The 24,720-nt window shown below is 40.9% G+C and overlaps 1 protein-coding gene across 2 annotated transcripts in view; it reads left to right on the top strand.

Moving 5' to 3' along the window:
* The first annotated feature begins 20 nt into the window (after positions 1-20).
* Positions 21-24,720, top strand: part of LOC126267036 (general transcription factor IIE subunit 2) — a 56,463-nt gene continuing 31,763 nt past the window's right edge. The window contains exon 1 of one of the 2 annotated variants that reach the window (XM_049971824.1): positions 21-215. In XM_049971824.1, coding sequence (XP_049827781.1) covers positions 154-215 — 62 coding nt within the window. In that variant the 5' untranslated portion in view covers positions 21-153. The remainder of the gene's footprint in view (positions 216-24,720) is intronic. The other variant, XM_049971822.1, reaches the window with a different exon arrangement.

The raw sequence follows: 24,720 nt of genomic DNA, 5'->3' as shown, positions 1-24,720 counted from the left end.
CATAAATATTGTGGTCGAAGCATGTATACTACAACAGGATCTTTGACAGTGTTGACATACTTGGGTGAGGGGTGTTTGGTGTGTGTTGTTTAGTATTTCTGTTGTGTTGATAAACATCTGTAAGCAAATTACGGGAAGAGAATTGCAATCAAGATGGATCCTGCGCTGCTGAGGGAACGAGAATTGTTCAAAAAAAGAGCATTATCAACACCTACGTAAGTCTTTCTCGGCGGTATGAGTATAGATACTTTTTTGGGGTATCACTGCGTTTTAAAGTACGAATTAATATGTTACTGCGGTACAACCACTCGTATTGTTATAATAGAAACTACATTTGTCAAAAACTGAATGAGCAAATAGTGGTTACATTTGTCGGACTTCATCCAGTGTCAGTGAGAATCCTAATTCAATTTAGCTTAGCATCATATTTGGGTTATCAATAAATCTTCTGTTGCGTTAGTAGTAGATTTCATTGAACATGCCTGGTTTTGTATCGTTTGTGAAACTTTTCTTCAAATTTTACAGTAATCGCATAGTCTGGAAATGATGCTCAAACTTTTCACTTGTTGTTCAGGTGATTTAAATGAGGGGATATAGTCATGTATTAGCCACCGACATCGACAACTTTAACGCTTCGTTACTCTAGCCAACAACTTTAATTTTATTTGTTCGGCAGGGTTTGAGTAATCCCAAATGAAAAATTTGTTTGGAAATAAATAAATAAAAAAGTTTTATTCCAAATATTGATGAAATATGTTTAATGAAACTTGACAATGTAAATCAATTACAAAAATGTTTCTATTTTCCATAACTATTATCGTTAAATTCTGACAAGTTTTGTAATTATCAATCACAATACTCACATTGTCAGAAATAAGTTGTGTAATGAGTACACTATATTCCCCAATTTTAGGTGTAGCATGTAGTTTGCTTAAATGCAATATTTGGGGCATGCAATGTTCTGTACCCTTCATTACTGCTAGACATTTCACACAATGGAACAATGTGTTCTAAGTAAGTACAAAAATTTACTGTGTATGTGGCACCTGTGTTAAGTTTTGGGTCATTCCACATCAAGGGGTTCTCTCGGCTATCTCTAGATCTAATGGATTTTGGCGTGAAGGTTATGTAATGCCTTCGATTGTTATATAAGTTAACAAATTTTAGTTCAGTATCTTCAGTGGTTGAATTTTTAAGAGGTTTTAAAGAAGGATACTCACCTATGCATCAGTTACGAAGGTGCAAATGTGCCAACATAGATAGGCTTTTTTTAAAAGTTCTAGCAAACATTTGCTCGTTTGTTTTAATGTAGATAGACAACTTTTTATGCTGAATCAGACCGCTGCATAACATTAGGGATTTAGCCACACCTAAATATCGGTACACAAAAAAAAAATTGTGCAGTTCTGAGATACAATGTTCGATGGACCACTGCTACTTTTGGGGCGGGCAATATATAAACTGTGTTTTGTTCAAACATTTTCTCCTTGCCACACCTGGAAATAGCTTGATTTAAGCATTCAAACTGTGTTGTTTAGTCTCTGGATCTTGCATTGTGATGAGTAAGAATATTTTTCGAAGGTTATTACTTTAGCACTTCGAGAAGATTGCAAAGAGGAAATTTTTCTCATTAAGCTTCATAATAATACTGGTAATTATTATTTTTTATTTGAGTGTATAGATCAGTTTTGGACATTAATTCAACACATCCATAAAAACAAGTACAATAAACAACACAGCAAAACAAAAACACTAAAAAAGTCAGATCCTATTTTGGTTAAACAGTTCTTCTACTATGTCAAGGACAGTTTGTGGATAACTGTATTGCCTTCCTGATTATAATGACGATGGTGCTTCTAAAATTATGCAAATATGTTGCTCAGGAATTCAGCAGCTGTCTTTAGCAGTTGGGCATTGGAAGGAACAAGCCTAGTTAAGTGAGTGCATAAAGCTGATGAGGAACTCTTGTTGTTCATGTGATACTTCACACACATTTCCAACCCACCAAAAATTGTCATACATACAGTGGAACTTCAGTTTTACATTCTTTGATTTTATGTTTTTCACAATTCTACATCATAAATATGTAGTGCTGGTAAAAAAAAAAAAAAAAAAACCATAAGATAATGCTTTAAAAAATTACATTTCTTCCTAGTAAGGTTTACCTTGATTGAAAGTTGTTACTCGATATCTCGCTTGACTTTGTCCCGCTGTCTTCCTATTGATATTTGATGTGACTGATCGAGTTATAAGTGGCACAAAATGTTCGCACTGTGGGTGGTTGCAAAGTTAAGGGAATATTTTCAGCAGTTGCGGAGAGGAGAGAAATCGGTCTTGCCAAAATGACTTGCAACATGTTAGCTTTACCGCACAATCAAAGTACAACTACTGCTAGGTTGCAGAGGTAATGGAAAAGCAAGACAGTCTATGCAAAGTGTTCCAGACCAAGCCAATATGTGATGAAGGGGCCCAGCCACTACCTTGTCCTGTGCCACTTGTAACACAGTTCATCCTTTTGCATGTATTTCTGATGTACTGTATTCAGCTACAGTATCAAGCGTCAACCTTTTAAATTAAAGCACTGAGTCTTGAAGAATATTTTTGGTTGTAATCAAGGAAACTTCGCCCTTTTCTGGCCAGTGAACTCTTATTGGTTAACGACTAGCTAAGTCACCCAGTTGCCAGCACAAGCACCACATCACACTAACACATGTAAAATGTGCTCATGTACTGGATGTGTGGAGAGGGGGAGTGACCCTTCAATCACAGGAGTGCAGGTAGTGGTGAAGGTGTGTTTTGAAGTGCTTTTTGTGCAAATGATGTGCTACGACAGAGATGTCACAGGTAAATTGAACAACGGTTTTGCGATAGCACATTTGAAACACTTTCGTGTTCTGAGCTTTCTTTCAAATTTACATTTGCACAGTGTACAGAATTCACTGAGCCAATTTCTAATAAGCTTGTAACATCAGCCGGTGAAGTAAACTCCTTTATTTATTTATTTTTCATGTCTCTACTTTTCTCATCAAGTCCAGCAATGTTGACAAAGTTTGTCGTTTAAACAGATGTCCACTTTTATGCTTATGGTTTAATCACGTAGCTGCTGTGATGTTTCTGGTTTAATTCAACATGTCCATCAATTTTTGCTTTTCTCTGGGTGAGTGCAGAGGATGATTCTTAAAATCGCACATTTTGAACACATAATTTGTGCTCGTAGCATCGGAAAATAGCTCGAAAACCTTGTACCCAGATAAATTTTTTACTGAATTTTTACTTGCTATTACAAATCTGTGACGTTTTTAATAACTGACAAAATACATTACCACAAATTATTGCATAAACACGGTATTGTACATTTTACTTCCTTTACTTCGACATATTTTATACAAAGTTTTGTAGATGATTGTGATTTTTAATCATATATATGCCAATTACACTTGTTTTTGCTTATTTCTTGTGGGAGGGGGGGTTAACATTCTCTTTGATTCTGCATTTTCCTCAGTTTTGTGGTTTTAAGTCTGGACCGCTTGAAAATGTAAAACAGGTTTCACTGTTCTTGCATCATACAGTCCTGGTTGAAAACTTGTAATTGGGATTGCTGGAATTCCTTCATCTGCTTTGAAGGTGTTAATTATGTCTGCTGTAGCATCACTGGAAATTCCACCTACTGTAGTTGATTACAGTTATTAGGCTAAAATTGATGATTTTCTCTTGTTCCAACTATTGTGTGTCTCCTGGCAAACCTTGTTTCTTGATCAGACAGATTTTCTCCTCCAGTTCCTCCCTTTGGTACATTAAAAAATCACAGAATTTGAAAACATCATATACAGTCAATATTAGGTTAGTGGAGGGCCTGTGTAGACTAGTACAGGCTGCTAGTATTGTTGCTGTTCCCCCAATGCCATCGCAAGGCAGTCTACCTTGGCTTGTTAAATAAAAAGATTCCATTTGACAGAGATGCCAAAATCCTGAGTTGATGAAGTTTGTGAGATCCCTATATTGAGCTGCTGAACCATCACTAAAGTAATATTTTTTTTATGTTTTTAATCTTTGTTTTTAAATATGCTATTGACTTTGTTTGAAAGACATAGACAGCAGTGGCATTATGACATATAGACAGTTTCTGATCATACAAATGCTAATGCTTTGACATTCTTTGCCACCAAAATAGACACCAGATGGATATAATGTGGCCTGACTATTCTCCCAACGAAATCCTTGCACTGCATCTTGAACAACAAATGAATAATTCTTAGCAAAATCCATCAATATAATTAATTCATTTTCTGCGCCTAAGATTTCCTTTTAGCTGGTTAATTTATAGACTTTGATGTTTTGACACAATGAATTACAGAAGCGTCCGATTCCACCCGTCTGCTTTGACTCATGACATCACAGATAAGGCGGGAATGACCATACACTATGATTCAAATATGGCACCTATGATGTTATTTAATAAACATGACAACAAACACGAAAATACATTGAAAAACCAACACACACATATTCCACAAAAAACCTAATGAAACTAATGGGACAAGCATGGGAAATTGGCAGTTTTTGGGTGGGGACAAAGTAAATATCAACAAATTTAGACAACATTACCATACCAACCCACACAAAATGAAGAAAAAAACCGACAACACAAAACTCCCCAAACGTCCACCAAACACCACATCCTCTGGAATCAGATACTTCCCTTGACCTATGTATCTCAACAGCAACTGCCGATTCCAGGACGGCCACAACCACACAGTGGCATCGAACACTTCCCTTGACCTATGTAGCTCAACAACTCCCAATACCGGAACACCCACAGCCACAACTACCCATTGGGATCAAACAGTTCCTTTCACCCACATAGGTTAACAGCGACTCCCAATACCAAAAAACCCACAGATACGACCACAAATTGGAGTCTAAAACTTCCCTTCAACTGCATACCCACAAACCAACACACAATACCAAATCACTAATACAACAAACCACACAACTCAGGACCACCCCACCAGCCACAACAACATGCAACAAATACACTAAAAACAAGAAAAATAAAAACTTGCCACAACAACGTTCTGGCGCCGCAACCTAGGTCGGCCACCGCAATCACACACAGGCACACACACACACCTACACCTACAACCCCCCCCCCCCCCTCCTCCTCCTTACACACACCAACAAAAAAATACACAACCAAAAGAAAGACCCAACCCACCTACACCCCCAACCCAACCTCCCCCCTCACCCCAAAATAAAATACCCATAAACAAAAAACGAACACAAAATAAAAAAAATCTTGATCACACACTACAATGCAACAAAATAGATCCTCCACAATTAAATCACAAACCAACCCCCCCCCCCCCCCCCCCTGGCCACTGTCACCCACCCACACAAACCACCCTAACTAATCACATCTTACTGATAGCCCTTAAGAAAACCGAAAAAAGAATAGCCCTCAGGGACGCTCTTCCGCCAACAGTACTCATCTAAATGAGACTGAAGGTTAGAACAGCTCCACTTCCCCTCCCAAGAACTGACTTAATTGCCCCCCCCCCCCCTCACACCTAAAAAAAAAACCCCTCTATGGTATTCGTACAAGCCCCCATCTCATAATTTTTAAACTCTAAACTGTCGTTCACTTCTAAATGATTGTACCCCCTCTCACCCAACCTCCTATAAGAAGAAATAGCATTGGAAACTACAGTAGAACCCGGTTCTATAAACTCCTCAATTAACCCCACTAATTCCCTCTTAGATCGCTTCTTCACAACCCTAAAACACATTCAGAAACCCCCCCACCTTCGCCAACAGCCTAAACAGCTGTAGAAATTTTATTAACTCCAATGGACTCACCCCATCATATCATGCAAGCACACACTATTAATTTTATCCATCATATCCATAACTAACAAGAGCATCAACAAATTAATTTACTCAAATTAACACATGACCTACAGCGAACAGCACTACCATAACTTTCACACAGAAATACTAAATTGTTAACTCACTGAAACCAATTCTGCTCCACACACAGCCAAAACGAGAACCAGCCAGAAGAAGCAGTAACACCAAACTGAACCCAATACACCACACAACAGGAAACCCCTAAACACACTACCAGAGGGCACCACAAACAGCAACACAATGACACCTACAAACACGCCACACTCACAAACCAAACTCTGTGCTGTCATGACGTCACACACCACAACAGCCTTACGTCACGGGTCTAAGCCGATGGGTTGGGTTGGACGCTTCTGTCGACCCAGGCACAAGGTGATGCCTTTTTCAACTGGCAGTTTTCAAAATCAGTGCCTCCATTAAATCTTCAACAGTTCCCTGACATGTCTCCAGTGCATGTCAGTCAGTATGGACCCAGTGTGTGTGTTTCATTGTTTCTTCAGGGTCAGTCTTTAAAAGTGCCTTCAAGAAAAGCCTCTAGTTGCATTTTTCCAAGACACTCCTCACAACATTGCAGCATACAATCTTTTGAATCCAAACTGCATACAGTTTCTTTCATCAAATCCTTGTAATCATCTTGGATGGATGTTTCTGAAGCCAACATTAATTTGACATTTTGATGAATTGCACATGATGATGATGATGAAGTCTCATACTCCAAGCAGCGTAGCGGACGATGCGAGAGACCCACACCGCTGTACTAGGCAAGGTCCTGGTGGAGGTGGTTTGCCATTACCTTCCTCCGACCGTAATGGGGATGAATGATGATGATGATGGTGAAGACGACACAACAACACCCAGTCATCTCGAGGCAGGAAAAATCCCTAACCCCGCCGGGAATCAAACCCAGCACCCTGTGCGCAGGAAGAGAGAATGCTACCACAAGACCACGAGCTGTACACATACTGAATGTGGTCCAGAAGTGCCAGCTGTAGTACACCACTTTGGCCTGAGCACATAACATTTTGAGAAACTCAGTTGTTTTCCATATTGCTCACAACAAGCAATGGAACACTTCTTTCAGATTACAAAGGAACAGGCATTTCTGGTTGTGAATATTTTCCTCATTTATTCGTAACACAATCCTTTTTGCTTGGGCATAAATGAGAAAACTCTTTGTCTTTAAAAGAAAGTGATGACATTTTGTTTTGCTTCATTATTGAGTGTTTTCCCTTTTAGGTTTGTAGCAGGTGTTTCCAAAATTGCCCCTTCCATCTGCCTTTTTCACCATTTTATTTGAAATAGAAAATTCCTTAGCTGTGTTTTCTATAGTCCAGCTATTTTGGGTGAGAGCAAATTTGAACTTGGCTGCAGTTGCTTGAAGTCCGAAACTTAATCTTGAGAACTTCAATTAAGATGTCCATATCAACTTCCCTTTGTATTTGAGGAATAGCTACTTGGCTCACACCAGCAGCTGTGGCATTACCTTAGTAATGCTACATTTGGCTTTCAGAACTTTGTGCTTTTTGTATCCAACTGAATCCCTTTTGTTTATCTGTTGAAGCTTTAATGAGACTGTCCAAGTGACGATAATGAAGTGTTAGCAGTAGAGCAAGCATTAACAACATCCATGTCTTCAGCAGATAACTATTTTTGCTTTCCCTGTGGGGTGAATCTTTCTGGGCCACTTCATGTCTATATTTGGTACAAATTTTCTGACCAGGTTTAAAAACTTCGTTAGTCAGTGACTTCAACCGATCAGACACTGCAGTGGTTACTGGTGTTAAAGCCTTCTTGGTTATGTGTTTTTCTTTGCCAAATGGGTTGCAGCAAGTCTTCTGCACGAATTTAAATTTTGTTATCAACAAGACATTATGATTTGCGCAAATTTGAGCACCTTCAGTAAAATAATCCCAGACCTATGTCATAGAAGCTCATTGTACATTGGTGACATTTCCTTAACTGCCTGTAGTTGACTTTTGCCACAGTAGAATGCTGATGACTCTCACGACAACCAGCCCCATCTGATATGCCAAAGTAGCAAGGTACAAGGTTTTCTTTGTTTATTTTACACAACAGTTTATTAACCTACAACAAGCAATTTTGAAAGCTCATGAATATGCTGGTTTGGAGCATAACATAAGATGCTGTTACACACAGTGCTTCACGTGAATCATTCACTGAAACTCTCACAGTTTATGTGATTTACTTTTAATGAATTCACCCTTGTTTGTATATAAAATATACAAATTAGGCTCCTGAAACATATTTTTTTAGTGTTTATCTTCAGCTACAGCAATGATTATTGTTATTCAAACATTCAGCACTCAAAACTATGAGCCTTCAGGGACTCAGCATCTGAGTACAGGCTTGCCAGTCCCCTGTCACCATAAGCTCTAGGCACACTTCAGCGACCACTGTATAGTGCGACAGTTGAATGTTATGCGTGACAGGGAATGGAGATCTTGGCTTGACTGCCCAGATCATGAGGATGGTAAAAAGCTCTATAAAAAACCTTCTTCCTCAAAGTGTTTTGTGCACTTCTGAGATGCATGGCTGGTGAGGTGGAACAGTTGTTAGTGGGCAACCTCTGGGGAACCTGCACACCTCAGTTGTATAAGCCTTACCTAGACATGGAGAGCTCTGTCTAGGTGGACTTTTACTTCCCTAGCTGCTTGTAGAATCAAGATGGATCCTTCGAAGTTTTCTCTTCCATCTCCCAGTGGAATGGGTGGGCCGTTGGTAAGTAACAACACCCAATCAAATAAGAGGGCTGGGGTAGCCAGTCCTCTTGACTCAGTCATTTGTAACAGAGCACATGCCATTTCTCAGAATATGTTTCTAATAGTGAAAAGAAAAGAGGGCAGTTTCTACAAAATTTCACGATTTTATGTGTAAAAAGGATTGGAGGGCATTGCTGGGGCATAAAAATTTGCTAATTCCTTGTGAAATGGGTCCCAGTTGGTGGCAACGTCCAGTTACCAACAAGTGAAGACCCTTAAAAAGGCTCAATGCCTTGGGGAGTATGCAATTGAAACTGAACTGCACAACACCTTGAACTACAGCAAAGGTGTTGTGACATGCAGAGATCTGGTTGGCATTCCTCGAGAAGAACTGAAAGCTGAAAGGTCCGGGAAGGGTTGTTGACATTCAGAACATTATGAAAAGAGTAGATGGCAATCTAGTGAAATCAGACTCGTACTGACATTCCATTGTACAAAAGTTCCAGAGCATGTTAAGGCTGGTTCCTTCACCTTAGCTTATAGTCCTATTTCCAGAACCTGATACAGTGCTTTAAGGGCCAACGCTTTGGGCACACTACTGTCAGATACCACTTGTAGTAAATGTGGGAAGGCCACCCAAGAAGGAGTTGGCTGTTCATCTCGTGTAAAGTGCGTCAGCTGTTCTGGGGATCACTCTGTTTGGAGAACGGACTGCAGTGTCTTTCTTTAAGAAAGAAAGGTACAGGAAATACAAACAACTAAATGTATCTCATATGGAGAGGACAAAAGGATCTATTAGACTATGTGATCCCTGACAGGTGCTACCTCCTTTGTGTGTGTTTTTGAACAGTCAGTCCCTAAAACCGATGATGCTACACAAACGAAGATTGCCAGTGTCAGCGCTAGTACCTGCTTTTACCAGCTCACTTGTTCTGCTCCAGTTATTTTGAAGCCCATACCTCCACCCAAGACTACTGACAAGGCTCTAGTTGCTACTGTTGCAGAGCTCCCTGCCCCTCTGAAGGTTCAGCCTAGTCCACCATCCACTGCCGCCACACAATTGTGGCCCCAAAGCCCATTCAGGGCTAAAAATGTAAGTCAAAGTGTAAACTTATAACAGAGATAGGAAGTAAAGTGTCTGATGATGTTGAAGTTGTCATCTTTGATGTACATCTCAATTCTTCATTAGAGCAAATGGAACTTGATGTTGGACTGACGAGGGGACCTTCTGGGAGGTGCATCGAGTTATAAGCTCCCACTTTGCCTGCTTATAGTGTGAGTAGGCACCTATCACACCCTAAAATTGTAGGTGCCGATGCGGACTCATTTTTGAAATAATGCTTGTTAAAGTTTGGGCAGCTCTTTATATACAGAAAAGTTACTCTATTGCGGCAAGTGAGCGAGTAGCTGAGTGGCAAGCGAGAGAGACTCCCATCCAGGCGACCCTGGTTCCAGCCCCGTCTGTGCTACTTTTGTTTTCTTTTTGTCTTTTCAAATGCTTGTTTTAATTTATGATTACTCATGAAAATTTTGCAAGTCATTAATAAGCCTCTATAAATCAAAATTACAAATTGAATGTCACATTTTGTTTCAATCTTTTGTTTTTTTTAATTTTAACAGGAAATTAACTGTAATTAAAATGTTGGCATACATAAATTTGCCTATTTGCCTGAAAATTGAGAGAAGTTGTTAAAATATTTCTTCAAAAATAGTCACAAACCCATCACACAAATGTTGGGACAGGGTCCTAGAAAATTTTATACCTGTCAGATCGTTGACGCATTGTTGCAACTAGTCCTGTTTGTGGTTCACCTATTTGTACCTGGAGTTCCACGAATAAAAAGACTCTACTGTCTGTGTACGTGAATAGCAATGGTTATAACTGTCAAATAAACATTTCTCATCAATTGAAAGCTTGGCTTTGAAGTGTGCGGATGTTGTATCTTTTAAAATGGAGCAAAGTGTAAGTTGTTCACAAGTTGTCAGTGAGTACAATTTTGACAATATTGAAGACCAAGGAGGTCTTTTGTGGGCTCCACCTAATAATGAAGAATGGCAGGAGCTAACAGACTCAATGCATTGTCTATGGCAGTTACTTATCAAAAACAACTTCATACTGGACTCAGTGAGCTCCAACTTTAGCGAACTATTTCATTAATCGGCAGAGAAATGTTCGAACGATTTATAGACATGTACGGCAACAGTGGGTAATGGCTGCTGCTTTTCAATTTCTGGATGGAAAATTTGACTTCAAAGTGTCGGAATATTGGGTTTGTTACTTCAAATCGATGCATCGGATATCTCAACGGCATGTAACAAAATATGTTAGCAAGAAAGACAAGCTTCTGGAAATCACTATGGAATATCAGCAGCAAATAAGCAATATAATCATGAGAGTCAACCTTGACTATATCATAAATATCGATCAAACATGATGTGAATATAAAATAAGCAGCAGGCATACTTTGTCCCACAAAGGTGAAAAAGTCACCGAAATTGCTGTGGGACAATTAACTAAATTGACACACTCATCTACTGCACAATAGACAATCACATTGTCTGGAAAACTGCTGCCTAAAGTATTTGTTTGCCTGCAATAAGTGACTGGAACGTTTGGCCCTCGAGTCTGAAAAGATGTCGAGAGGTATATGGAGACATACCAGAATGTTCACATCACATCAGCAAAGTCCGGAAAACTGCATAAGCAAACTTACGAAGAGTTTTTGGATGAAGTAATTCAACCATACGTGGAAAATAATCAATTCCTCTACATCGTTGACTCATGGGGTGGACAAACCTCCATGGACTTGCATAAAATAAAATTCAACGATGAAGGTGGCCTACCAACTTGTACTCTTTCAATGATACCACTGCAATGTACACCGTTTTGTCAGCCATGTGAAGTATATTTTTATCGTCAAGTGAAGAATTACATTCGCCACTTCCAAAACGCTCCGTACCTATTGCAACACAACATAGAAATCACATCCTGGGAGGACATGGTAAAAATCCATTCACTGGTACATGACCAATATATAAAAATATGAAAAGACACGTAATAAAGCATTATTTTCAATTTTCGGATAGCTTGCTTGGATTTTCAGATATACTACAAGTACATCATTAATATTGTTACAGATATGCCTGGCATGCCATAAAGCTAGATCCATTGCAGAAGGAAGTATTCCATAACGTCAGTGCTGTGGTGTTTCCTGCAGACCTGAGAAAATACAGATGTGATTGTGACGAAAATGAATGTGCATTCGTACAATGTTCGTAGTGTCGAAAGTACGAATGTTTTGATTGTTTTTATAACAAGTATCATCTGTTGGAATGTACTCTTCAAAATATAGGAAATATCAATTAACTTTCCATTAAATGAAACATATTTTTAATCCCTCATTCGTTGGTATTTTTTAATATTCCCTACCTCAGCAGAACAAAATTAAAAACACAATGAAAAAATGAACAATAATGAAATATTTCAAGAAATTACGTTACCGTTAGTTCCATGTTAAAATAATTAAAAAACGAAAAGATTGAAACAAAATGTGACATTCAGTTTATAATTTTGATTTATAGAGGATTGTAATTCTTTTTAATCAATTCCTTGCAGAATTTCCATGATTAATTATAAATTAAAACAGGCACTTGGGAAAAAAAAAAGTAGCTTAGACGAGTGTCGAGCCAGGGTCCACTGGACAGGAGTGTCGCTCGCTTGCCACTCGGCTACTCACTCACTTGACACAGTAGTGAAACCTTTCTGTATATAAAGAGCTGCCCAAACTTTAACAGGCACTATTTCAAAAATGTGGCAGCATTGGCACCTACAATTTTAGGGTGTGATAGGTGCTTACCCACACTATAAGCAGGCGAAGTGGGAGCTCATAACTTGATGCACCTCCCGGAAGGTCCTCTCATAAGGCAATCATCTCACACCAAAGCTCAGCAGCCTCCCAGGTGGAATGACAGGGTGAAAGTGCAATCCCTGTGATAAGTGGTTCCCATTCTCCAGTGGAATGTTGATGTGTTCAGGACCCATGTGGAGGAAATGAAGCCCCTAGCACAGGAACGCCCAGTATGTATCTGTCAGGAAACAAATTTTAAAGCGTCTGATGCCCCTGTCCTATGGGGCTATACCTATCACAAGGATGACGTAAGTGGCAAAAAAGTCAAGGGAGGTGTTTCTGTGTTTGTAAATTACACGCACCATTTTGCTTCTCTCCCCCGACTACTGACCTCCAAGCAGTTTCAGTTAAAATTCACTCATGTCGGAGGACCACAGTTTTTTTGCTGTATTGACCTCCTTCTGATGCAGTACACTCTGAGGCTCTCACAGATCATCAGGAACAACTACGTTGCCCATTTCTCCTCTTAGGGGACTGTAATGCTCAGCATGGCTTGTGGGGCTCAACCTTCACTTGCCCTTGGGGCCTCATGACATCCAAAGAGCTCATTTCTTGCTGCAGTGGGGCATTTCCCCCCCCCCCCCCCCCCCCCTCTCTCTCTCTCTCACTCTCTCACTCTCTCTCTCTCTCTCTCTCTCTCTCTCTCTCTCTCTCTCTCTCTCTCTCTCTCTCTCTCTCTAGCCCTTGCAGACTCTGTTCAACGGGAAGCCATTGATAACCTTCACTCCAGTGATCATTTCCCACTTCACATTCACTTACTGGGTGGTTCACAACCTGAAGAGATGCCTCCAAAATGGATGGTCAGCAAGGCTAACTGGCCGCTGTTCAGCCAGCTGGCTGTGTTCGAACATTGCAACAGCATCCAAGGATGGGTGTACCACAGTACATGAGTGGTGATCCGTCATGCCGCTGACTTCTCTGTCCCCAAGTCTTCAGGTAATCTTAGGAGGTGACATGTACCTTGGTGGATGGATGAGTGCCGTTTGACAATCTGGAACAGGCATGCGGCTCTTTGACATTTTAAATGCTGACCAATAGCAGATAACTGCAGGGACTTTCTAGTCGTGAGGACCAAGGCTCAATGCATCTTAAGGGAAAGTAAGAAAAGGTCAGGGCAAGCATTCCTGGACTCCATCAACTGTTCCGTTTCTTCTACAAAAGTGTGGGAAGGCACCCAGAGGATTTCCAGTAAACAGAGTCATTTACCAATAGGAGCAGTACTGAAACAGGGGTGTCTCCAGACAACTCCAGAGACATCTCTCAGATGTTGGTTGAGCTTTTTTCTAAAACTACTCCCAATGCCAGCCAGGATCCAGTGTTCCATCACTACCGTGTGACTGTAGAGACGGGAAAATTGGACTTTTGATCCATCAGTTCTGATACTTACCACAATCCTTTCTCCATGGAGGAGTTGCAATCGGCTCTGTCTGGGATTTGTGATACTTCACCTGGTCTTGACCAAATTCAGTACTGCATGCTTTGACATTTGCCAATAGCATCAAAGGAGATCCTTCTCGAACACTTTAATCTCATATATCTACAGGTAACTTTCCCAAGTCATGGGGACAGTCACTTTTGGTGGCTCTCCTCAAGCCAGGAAAGGACCGAACATGTCCTAGTAGTTATCGGATTATCACTTTAATGAGCTGTGTAGAAAAGATCCTGGAGTGATTGGTTAACTGTTGTCTGTCTGGTTGTCAGAGTTCAGGAAACTCTTTAGCCACTCTCAGTGTGAATCCCAGAGATTTCGATCCGCTGCCGACAACCTGCCTTTCATCATACTGTCTTTTCTGTCTCAGAGGTGTTTTAGAAGAATATGTTATTTTTAATTTTAATCGGTCTAGAGCAAATTGGTTCTCCGCACATGCACGACACTGTGACGTCGTCCGTTCAATGTAGGCGTCCATGCACTGCCAAGTACAGTGCCAGTGTGCTAGCTGTTTAGTGCAAACAATCCCTCAATGTCCTTGATGGAGCAGTTCCAACACATCCTTTTGCAACACTTTGGCAATAAGCACATGGGATTCTTCACTGTCAGTTTGAACTAGAAGCACACCCTGTTGAACTGAAAGGCTTTGGCGATGTGCAAAATATCAGTGTATAGCTGAGCTCTGGATACTGATCAATGAGCAAGGCCAAGACATGCGAATAGAGTGCAACAAAATCTTGAGATCTGGGTCTGCTTCCGAAACCTGTGGTATTTTTCTGTAGTGCAAGGGAAAATATTCCAGCAATTCAAAGTCCTGTGCGTCGGTTTGGCAACAAGATGCAGCAGATGCATTAAAATCAGAGTCTGGACCAATCCGAAGGCAAAATAGGGTGTCTGCATTGCCATGCTTTGCTGTAGGTCTGTACACAATTTCATAATGATACTGTGAAAGCAGCAAAGCCCAGCATTGCAATTTTTGAGCAGTGTGTGTAGGAACCTTCTTTGACGGGCAAAACAAGGACCACAAAGGCTTGTGATCTGTCACACAATAGAACTTGTGACCATACAAATAGTGATGGAATTTCATCACACAATACACAATAGCAAGGTCTTCTTTTTCAGTTCGAGAGTAATTTCACTGAGTTAACAACTTTGAGACAAAAGCAATAGGTCTGTCTTGTGCACCAATTCTGTGTGAAAGCACAATGCCAGGTCCTAAGAAGAAGTGTTGACTTGCAAAACTTCTGGCTTGGTAGTGTCAAAATGCAGTAAACATCCATCACTAAGAAAAGCATTTTTGAGCTTCTGAAATGCATCTTGACAGTCTTTAGCCCACATGAAAAGTATATTTTTGCGATGCAAGCAATGCAATGGAGCCACAATCTGAGTGGCATTTGGTATGAATCAAATGTAATATGAGGGTGAGTCAAATGAAACCTTAAATTTGTAATAACAGATCGAAATTTCACGCCGTTACCCTCTAAGTTGGTAAGTGTGCTACAAACAGTGTGCAGAATGGCCTGTAGGTGTGACTTGCACCAGGGAAGAACAGCATTCTGTTATCCAGTTTTTGCATAGTGAAGGTGTGATACCTATTGAAATTCATCATCGAGTGAAGGTTCAGTACAGTGATGCATGTTTGTCACAGCAGCAAGTCTATGAATAGAGTAGGAAGTTCGCAAATGGTGTGACTTCAGTGGAAGATGCCCCTCGTCCAGGTGAGGCACAATGAGTTGTGACTCCACAGAACATTGCAGCAGTTGAAGCCATAGTGAAGGAAAACCGACTAGTGACACTGAATTACATTGCAGCAGGTTTACAGATTAGTCATGGGTCAGCACACCACATTGTGCTTGATGTGCTCCAGTTTCACAAAGTGTCTGCAAGATGGGTGTCACGGCAACTGACTCCCGAAATGAGAGAACAGTGTGTTGATGCTTGTCAAGAACTTCTTCGGCGCTTTGAACGAGAAGGTAATGGCTTCCTTGCAAGAATCGTTACTGGGGATGAAACCTGGTTTCACTTCCACCAACCGGAAATGCAGAGAGCAAGAAAGGAATGGCGCCATTCCTCATCACCAAAACCAAAGAAGTTTCGAACAGCACCATCAGCAGGGAAGGTTATGCTGACTCTCTTTTGGGACGAAAAAGGCATCATTTTGGAGCATTACATGCCTAGAGAGACGACTGTCACCAGTGAATCATACACAGATCTAAAAAATCATCTGTGACCTGCAATCAAGTCAAAGCAATGTGGGTTGCTGTCAGCAGGTGTCCTTTTGCAACATGACAATGCAAGGCCCTCCACTGCCCGTACAACAATTGCAACAATCACAGACCTGCATTTTGAGTGTCTTCCTCATCCACCATACTCACCAGACCTTGCCCCAAGTGATTTCCATATATTTGGACCACTCAAAGACGCAATGGGAGGAAAGAAGTTCCGTTCTGATGTAGAGGTATGCCATGCGGTGCATGAGTTGTTGCGTGGACTACCAAAAGAATTTTTTTCTAAAGGAATTTTTGCCCTTTGTAAGTGCTGGAGGACTTTCATTGAGTGTGGGGGAGATTATGTTGAAAAGTGATACAGCTTTGTACCACTTTTGCACAATAAATAATATTTAAAAAATATTTAAGGTTTTAATTTGACTCACCCTCATAAGTAATCTCACTTAGTACTGACTTCAGTTCAGTCACATTGTGATGAACATTCAGGTCACAGATTGCAAGCAAATGAGATTGGAGGGGGTGCACACCCTGACTGTTTATCACATGATGTAAGTATTGTAGTTCAGTTGGGGGGAGGGGGGGAAGGGAGAAGTCACACTTTTCTAGACGACACTCAAGTCCTGCTTCTGAAAAACACTTGAAACAGAGCACGCCAATTGGCAATATGTTCCTCTAGTGACAAACATATTGTCAAGGTAGTTTGAACAAAATGGTACTTTTGCGGGCAGCTGTTCCAAGTAACATTGAAAAATGGCGGGTGAGGGGCAGTCTTGTCATTTATGGTGAGCAAAACATCTAGAGCAAGATTTCACCAAGTTTACAGGGCTGTTTACAAGTTGACATGGCTGTCCGCGTGGCTGTGTACTCGTTTCCTGTTGTGGCTGAATGGGGAGGCCGCAAGAAAGGGGTGACTCGACTTGACATATCGGGGCCTGGTCAAACTTATCAGCTGCTAAGGCACCCAAACCATATTGCTCTAAGATTTGCAACATGTGAGGAAGTGAAGGATCAGAGTACTTTAGGATCTGTTCCCATATTCTGTTATCGGGGACATTGAATGTTATAGCATCTCGAAGCATGAGGTCACTGTAAAAGTTGCCACAACTACACTTAAAGTTACATTTCCTAGTGATGCCCGTTAATTCTGTATACCACTGATGGTACTTCCGTACTGGCTTTTTTTGCAAGTGAAAAACTGGTATCTGGCTGCAGCTACTTGAACTTGCTGATCATAGTACTTAGTTAATGCAGGAAGTACTTCATCATAACTGAGTTTGTCAGGAGACATAGTTGGGAACAGTTTATGTATTAACCTGAACACTGGGGACCCTGCAATCAAAAGAAAGTATTGTAACTTCACAGTACAATGAATGTTCAGTGACCTTGGAACAGTGTCAGGTATTCATGCCACTACCCTTCTGTGTCATTAAATTGCTGGTCTGTGGCACTTTTTGTGTGTGTCAGTTGGTCTGTAGTGTGGCTGCCATTGCTTGTGCTGCCAGAAGTTGTACCATTGTCAAAAAGGCAGCAGTTTGTTGGTTTTGAAAAGCTTGTGTTAGATCCATTACATTGGCCATCTGCGGCTGAGGTGCAGGGGCAGGATAGCCATGGTTTACATAGCAAAAAACAAGCAAGCAAAGCATCTGAAAATAGGAATTTAATTAGTTCTGCAGCTCCCTTCCTGGAGTACATGCAAGAGCACAACAACAAATTAGCAATACGTGAATATGTGCACCCCTGAACACAAGAGAAGCAAGCAAACTCTCCGTCACTCCAATTTTCTCATCACACAGTTGTATTCTCTTTAGCTGCTCACATTGTCTTTGTAGAGCTGTACGGTGGAAAACAAGGAGAAGATGTTGGTTGGTGGCCAGTATCCTCGTCCTGTAACACAAATTGCATGCAATTAATAACTGGATTCTTTATTCATAAACAAATAGCTGCTTAGCTTTAAGTTTCCATGTGCTGCGTTACAAGCTATCTCCTGTATAGTCCACATAACCTCAATGCCGTTGAAGTAGAAGTCCGCTTTGTTCACTATAAGGTTACTATGTGCGGCCTGTCTCTGTGTTAGAGGCTAAGTCTGAGGCTCTGTCTCAATGACATTCTAAAACTCCACTGCATACAGACTCAAACTAACTGGGGGAACAGGGTTGAAGTAACTGGCGAAAACTGACCCTTTGGTCCTCAGCAGTGATCCTAAATACTGGCAGCTGAGAGGGTGTTGGTGGCATGTTTCCAGCAATTCTTGTCATTGGCCTCTGTTGATTCTCTCGTAACCTCTATGCCATGTGGTGTGCTGGTGCCTGTGTACACCAGCACAAGACTTATGGTTATATGGAATGTAGTGAAACAAAAGACTGGACAACCAGCCAAAGAACAGGATGATATCACCACTGAATTAAATGGAAGGGCTGTAAATTATGAGTCACAGGTAGCAAATGTGTTTGATAATTATTTCTTAAATATGGTAGAAAATACGGAGACCAACAGTTCAATAGAAAAATCACAGAAGTATGTTAAAAAAGCAACTCATAAAATTCAGTCATATGAGTGTATCACTGTCTTCTCCCCCTGGAATTAAGAAAATTAAATATTCTCTCAAAAATAAAAGCTCATTTGGATTTGATGGTGTATCCAACAGAGTACTAAAGATTTGAATCATATAATAAGCCCTGTCTTATCTAAACTTTTTAATAAATAAGTAACTCAAGGCATTTATCCACAGAGATTGAAACTACTGCAACCTACATCCTTCAGAATCTGCTTACTTGGTCTCCCATGGTGTCTCAAAATGTGTCCTACCAAACGATCCCTTTTGCTAGTCAGTTTGCGCCACATATTTCTTTTCTCCCCAGTTCTGTTCAGTACCTCCTCATTAAATATGTGATCTACCCATCTGATCTTCTGCATTCGTCTGTTGTACTACCTTTCAAAAGCTTCTATTCTATACTAGTCTAAACTGCTTACTATCCGTGTTTGACTTCCATACACGGCTGCATTGCATAGAAATATTTTCAGGAAAGGCTTCCTAACACCTAAATCTGATTTCTGCGTTAATAAGTTACTTTTTTTCTGAAATATTTTTCTTGCCGTTGCCGGTCTACAATTTATATCCTCTCTATTTTGACCATCATCAGTTATTTTGCTGACCAAAAAACAAAACTCTTCTATTACTTTAAATGTCTTGTTTCCTAATCTAATGCCCCCAGAATCACCGAATTTAATTCAACTGTACTCCATTATCCTTATTTCGCTTCCGTTGATGTACATCTTTTATTTCATCTTCTAACTTTTAATTCCTACTCCAAATTTTTCTTTGGTCTTGGGATAGGCTACAGCCCTGTCTCTCTTCCTTCTCAGTTGAGGCTTCCCTTTCATGCACCCCCCCCCCCCCCCCCCTCCCCCACTCCAACCGTGCCATCTGGTTTCTGTACAAGTTTTTCCTTTCCTTAACCTATCTTCTAAGATAAGTTGTAGGACCAGTAGTGCCTCATGTGTTTCTACATTTCTCCAGAATAAAACATAAATTTCTGCAAATTCAGCTTCTATAGTTTTTCCATTCTTCAGTAAAGAATTTGTGTTAGAATTTTTCAACCATGACTTATTAAAGTGATAGTTCAGTAATATTCACACTTGTCAGCATGTGATTTCTTTGGAATTGTAATTATAATTATTTTTTTTTAAGTCTGGGGATATTTTGCCTATTTCATGCATCTTGCACATGAAATGAGTTTTGTCATGACTTTCTCTCCCAAGGCTATCAGTAGTTCTTACAGAGTGTTATTTACCCCCGGGACCTTGTTTTGGCTTAGGTCTTACAGTGGCCTGTCAAATTCTTCTCGCAGTTTCATAATTCCCATCTCACTTTTATCTAGGCTCTCTTCCATTTCAGATTCATCTCCCTTGCATGTACTCCTTCCACCTTCCCCCCTTTCAGCTTTCCCTTCTTTGCTTAGGATTAGTTTTTTATTTAAACTCTTTGCTCGAAAGGCCTCGTTGATGTTCCTGTAGGCAGTGTCTATCTTTCCCCTAGTGAAATATCCTTCTAAATCCTTACATTTGTCCTCCATCCTTTCCTGCTTAGCAATTTTCACTCCCTGTCAATCTCATTTTTTTAGACTTTGTATTCATTTTTACCTGGTCCATTTGCTTCATTTTAAATTTCCTCGTTTTCAATATCTCTTTGGTTATTTGAGGATTTTTACTAGGCCTTGTCTTTTTATCTGTTTGACACTTTGCTGCCTTCACTATTTCATCTCTCAAAGCTAGCCACTCATCTTTTACTGTATTCCTTTCCCCTATTCTAGTCAGTCATTGCCTAATGCTCCCTCTGAAACCCTCAACAACCTCTGATTCTTTCAACTTATCCAGGTCCCATCCCCTTCATTTCCTACCTTTTTGTAATTTGTTTAGTTTCAATCTACAGTTCACAACCAATAAATTATGATTAGAGTCCACGTCTGCCCCTGGAAATGTTTGGAGTTTAAAATCTGGTTCTATCTTCTTTTGTGATTCTGAAACCAACTTTTAGTGATGATTAAATTAAGTTCTGTGCAAAATTCTACCAGGCAGCGTCCTATTTCGTTCCTTTACCCAAGTCCATACTCACTCACAATTTTTTCTTTGCTTCTGTTTGCTACTGTTGAATTCGAGTCTCCCGTCACAATTAAATTTTCATCTCCCTTGACTATCCGAATTATTTCTTGTATCTTATTGTACATGTCTTCAATATCTCATTTACAGAGCTAATTGGCATGTAAACTCGTGGCACGCACGTACGCACGTGTGTGTGTGTGTGTGTGTGTGTGTGTGTGTGTGTGTGTGTGTGTCTGCATATGCATCCAAGCCTCTTAATTAATTCAGTGGTATCATATGGCTCACTGAGGTGTATGCCTAAAGTGGAAACCCCAGACTGGAATGTCAGCAATATTATGAAAAGAATAGGTTGCTACTCACCATAAAAATGACACATTGAGTTATAAACGGGCAAAACAAAAAGACCTTTACACATTTACCTTCTGGCCAAATACTTCTTCATGAAAGAAAATACACACACATTCACACAAGCAGGCACATCTCAAGCACATAACCACTATCTCTGGCTGCTGCAGGCAGAATGCAACTCTTATAGTGAATGAAAGTGTAATCTGGAGTTGAGTGGAGTAAAGGGGAGGAGGTGGGGGGGGGGGGGGGGGATTCCAGGGTATGGGTGAGGAGGGAGAAGAGAACTATCTGACAGTGTGTGCAGGTACTAGATGACAGCAGAGCAAGGCTGCCAGGCCAAGCATCGGGAGGCTGTTGGTGAGGGAGGGGTTGGAGGTGGGGGGGATAGGAAGCAGAAAAGGAGAAGAATAGAGAAGGGGAAAAGATCAGTGAGTGTGCTGGTAGAGAGCAGTGCACAATAAGGGTGAGGGGACATGAAATGGGAGGAGATGATAGGACAGAGGGGGTGGAACCTGTAGGGTGGGCTGTGTGGGTTCAGCCTGCAATAATGTTGGAAACAGAGAATGTGTTGTAATTAAAACTCCCATCTTTGCAGTCCAGAAAAGCTGGTGGTGCAGGGGAGGATCCAGAAGGCCTAGGTTGTGAAGCAGCCATTGAAATCAAACACATTATATTCATCTGCATATTATGCCATAAGGTGGTCCACTTGGCTTTCGGTCACAGTTTGTCGGTGGCCATTCATCCTGGTAGACATTAGTTGGTAGTAATTCCAGTATAAAAATCTATACAGTGATTGCAACAGAGTTGATACATGAGAGGGCTGCTTTCACAGGTAGTGAATGGATGGGATAAGCCGGTGACTGGACTGGAATAGGAAGTGCTGGGTGGGTGAATTGGACAGGTCTTACACTCAGGTTTCCAGATAGATGTGATTCCTGTTGCAAGAGGTTGGAGTTGGGAGTGGCATAGTGATAGACTAGGATGTGGAGTTTGGAACACTGTTTTAGGGGGTTGGGAGGATCTTAGGTAGGACATCCCTTGTATCAAGGCATGATGATAGATGATCGAAGCTGTGATGAACTATGTGGTTCAGTTCTTTCAGTCTTGGGTGGTACTGGGTAACAACGGGAGTGCTCCTTTGTAACTTGCTCTTGGGGCATTGGTGGAAAGATTAGTGGTGTGTGGGTATATTGCACAGGAAGTCTATTTGAGGAAAAGGGCTGGGGGACAGTGCCTGTCTGTGAAGTTTTTGTGAGACTCTCAGCATACTGGACAAACCAGGCCAGGCTATATGGGGGGGGGGGGGGGGGCTTTGTAGTGTGAAAGTGGTGGCAGCTGTCATAATGCAGATACAGTTTGTGGCTGGTAGGTTTAATGTGGACAGTGGTGTGGATGGAGCCATCAGAGAGAGGTGGCCAATGTCCAGGGAGATGGCACACTGGGTTGAGGAGGTTAAGTGAACGGGAGGACCAAGTTAAGTGAATGGGAGAGAAAGTGTTGATGTTATTGAAAGAATGAGGATAGGGTACCTTGGACATGAGTCCAGATCGTGAAGAAGTCATCAGTAAACCCGAACCGGACGAGGACTGTGGGGCTGTACCCTCCCAAAACCACAAATCCCTGGCCTGTTTCAGGTTTAGAGATAATATCTTCTTTATACAGACTCACAGCCAATAAACTCTGTCCTCATTCCTTCACGACGTCAACACCTTCTCTCCCATCTGCTCTATTGGCCACATGTCTCTGATGGCTCCATCCACACATACAGAGAGCACAGCCAGAAATCATATTAAAAGCCAAGAAACAAAGTCGTATGACCAGCTGTGTGATAATTGATCCTCAAATATTTGAATTAATATTTTGATAAGGGCTGCAACAGTATATCTCCCATTTATACTGAATGACATGCAGGCATGTCCGAAGGATAGTGGAAGATTCAGGTGCAAGCCCTGCCCAGACTATCCACCGAGCACTTCCCAGTCCAGTCCTGTCACAGGCTTATCCTACCCCATCAGAAGCCGGGCCACCTTGAAACCAGCCATGTCTTGTACTAGCTCTGCTGCAATCGTTGCACAGCTTTTTGTATTGGCATGACTCCCAACCAGCTGTCTACCTGGATGAATGACCACCACCAAACTGTGGCCAAGAACCAAGTGGACCACTTGGTGGCACAACATGCAAACTGAACATAACATGCTTGATTTCAGTGGCTGCTTCACAACCCAGGCTATCTTGTCCTCCCCTCCACCACCAGTTTTTCTGAACTGCACCAATGGAAGTTGTCCTTACAATACATTCTCTGCTCCCAACATTATCCCGCCCTTAACCTATGTAACCTACTGCCCCACACCCTCAACCCATGTCCTTCTATCCCTCCCTCTTCCATGTCTCATTTCAGATTGCTGATTTCATTCAATGTGAGAGTTGTATTCTGTCCAGTGACCGGAGATAACAGTCATGTGTGCATGAGGTGTCCTTGCTTGTGTGAATGTCAGTTTCTTTTCTTTTCTGAAGAAGGCCTTGGCCGAAAGCTAAATGTATAACAGACTTTTCATTATATCTGTCTGCAATTCAGCTTGACATCTTTACAGTGAAAAGCAATCAATCCATTCCAAAATATTGTTGATATATATGTTGGTGTGGCTGATTGTTTTCTATGTTTAATTAAGTAATTACATGTTGAATTCTGGTGTTAGCACCATTTTATATACTGTTATTAATTTCCATACAGTTATCATTATTTGTACAGGTTTCCCCTGAGTGAACTTCAAAAAATATTGTGCATAAAGTAAGGGGCCTTATCACTCATAATTCTGGTGTAAAAGTACCTGCTGAAAGTATGTCTGAATTTCATATGCAGCTATTGGCTTAATGTTTGTAATTCACATCAATAAATATTTTTGCTGACATTCCACAATCTTCAGCTGCGCAACCAAGTTAATCATTATAGATGTGTACTATGACAGTCAGTAACTTGTTGTTGGCCTCACTCACCTCTTTGGGGCAGCCTCTCAACTCCTTCATCAGGCTCATTAACAGCTCTGCCTCCAGCAGCCTGTGGGAGTCTCTGTCTCTGACATGCCAGCTAGGCACATCTGGTATATAGTAATATCAAAGTGTGATGGCTATGAAAGCCTGTGTGTAAATGTAAGATGTCAGAAGTGGTGTAAAGATGGAGATGACTGTGTTATCTCAGGTGGTTTGTGCAGTAATGTGATCATTGATCCATTTAGTTCAGCCATGAATAGTTCTGTGTTGTGAACCTGCTGACAGATTCTATTGTTGAGCCAACAAAGATTTTTTTTAATAAACAGGATATATATCTTAGGCAATTTTTTCTTGTAAATCTTGTATATGGTCAATGAATAATTTGTTTAGAGATTCAAATTTATCCTGTCTGGACCATCTACATTGACTTGAAGAATGGATCTGTGGTTTTCCACTGATTAACTGTGAAAAGCGGTTTTGCTTAAACTTTGCACTCGCTTTCATGCCATTCAGCATGAATGGATAATGTACTGTTGCAGCAGGTATCAGAATAGTAATCCAAAGATTTGAGGTTCAGTTGTCACATGGCTGGG

The sequence above is a fragment of the Schistocerca gregaria genome, chromosome 4, assembly GCF_023897955.1.
Source record: "Schistocerca gregaria isolate iqSchGreg1 chromosome 4, iqSchGreg1.2, whole genome shotgun sequence".
NCBI lineage: Eukaryota > Metazoa > Arthropoda > Insecta > Orthoptera > Acrididae > Schistocerca > Schistocerca gregaria.
This window is presented reverse-complemented; position numbering and strand designations above follow the sequence as displayed.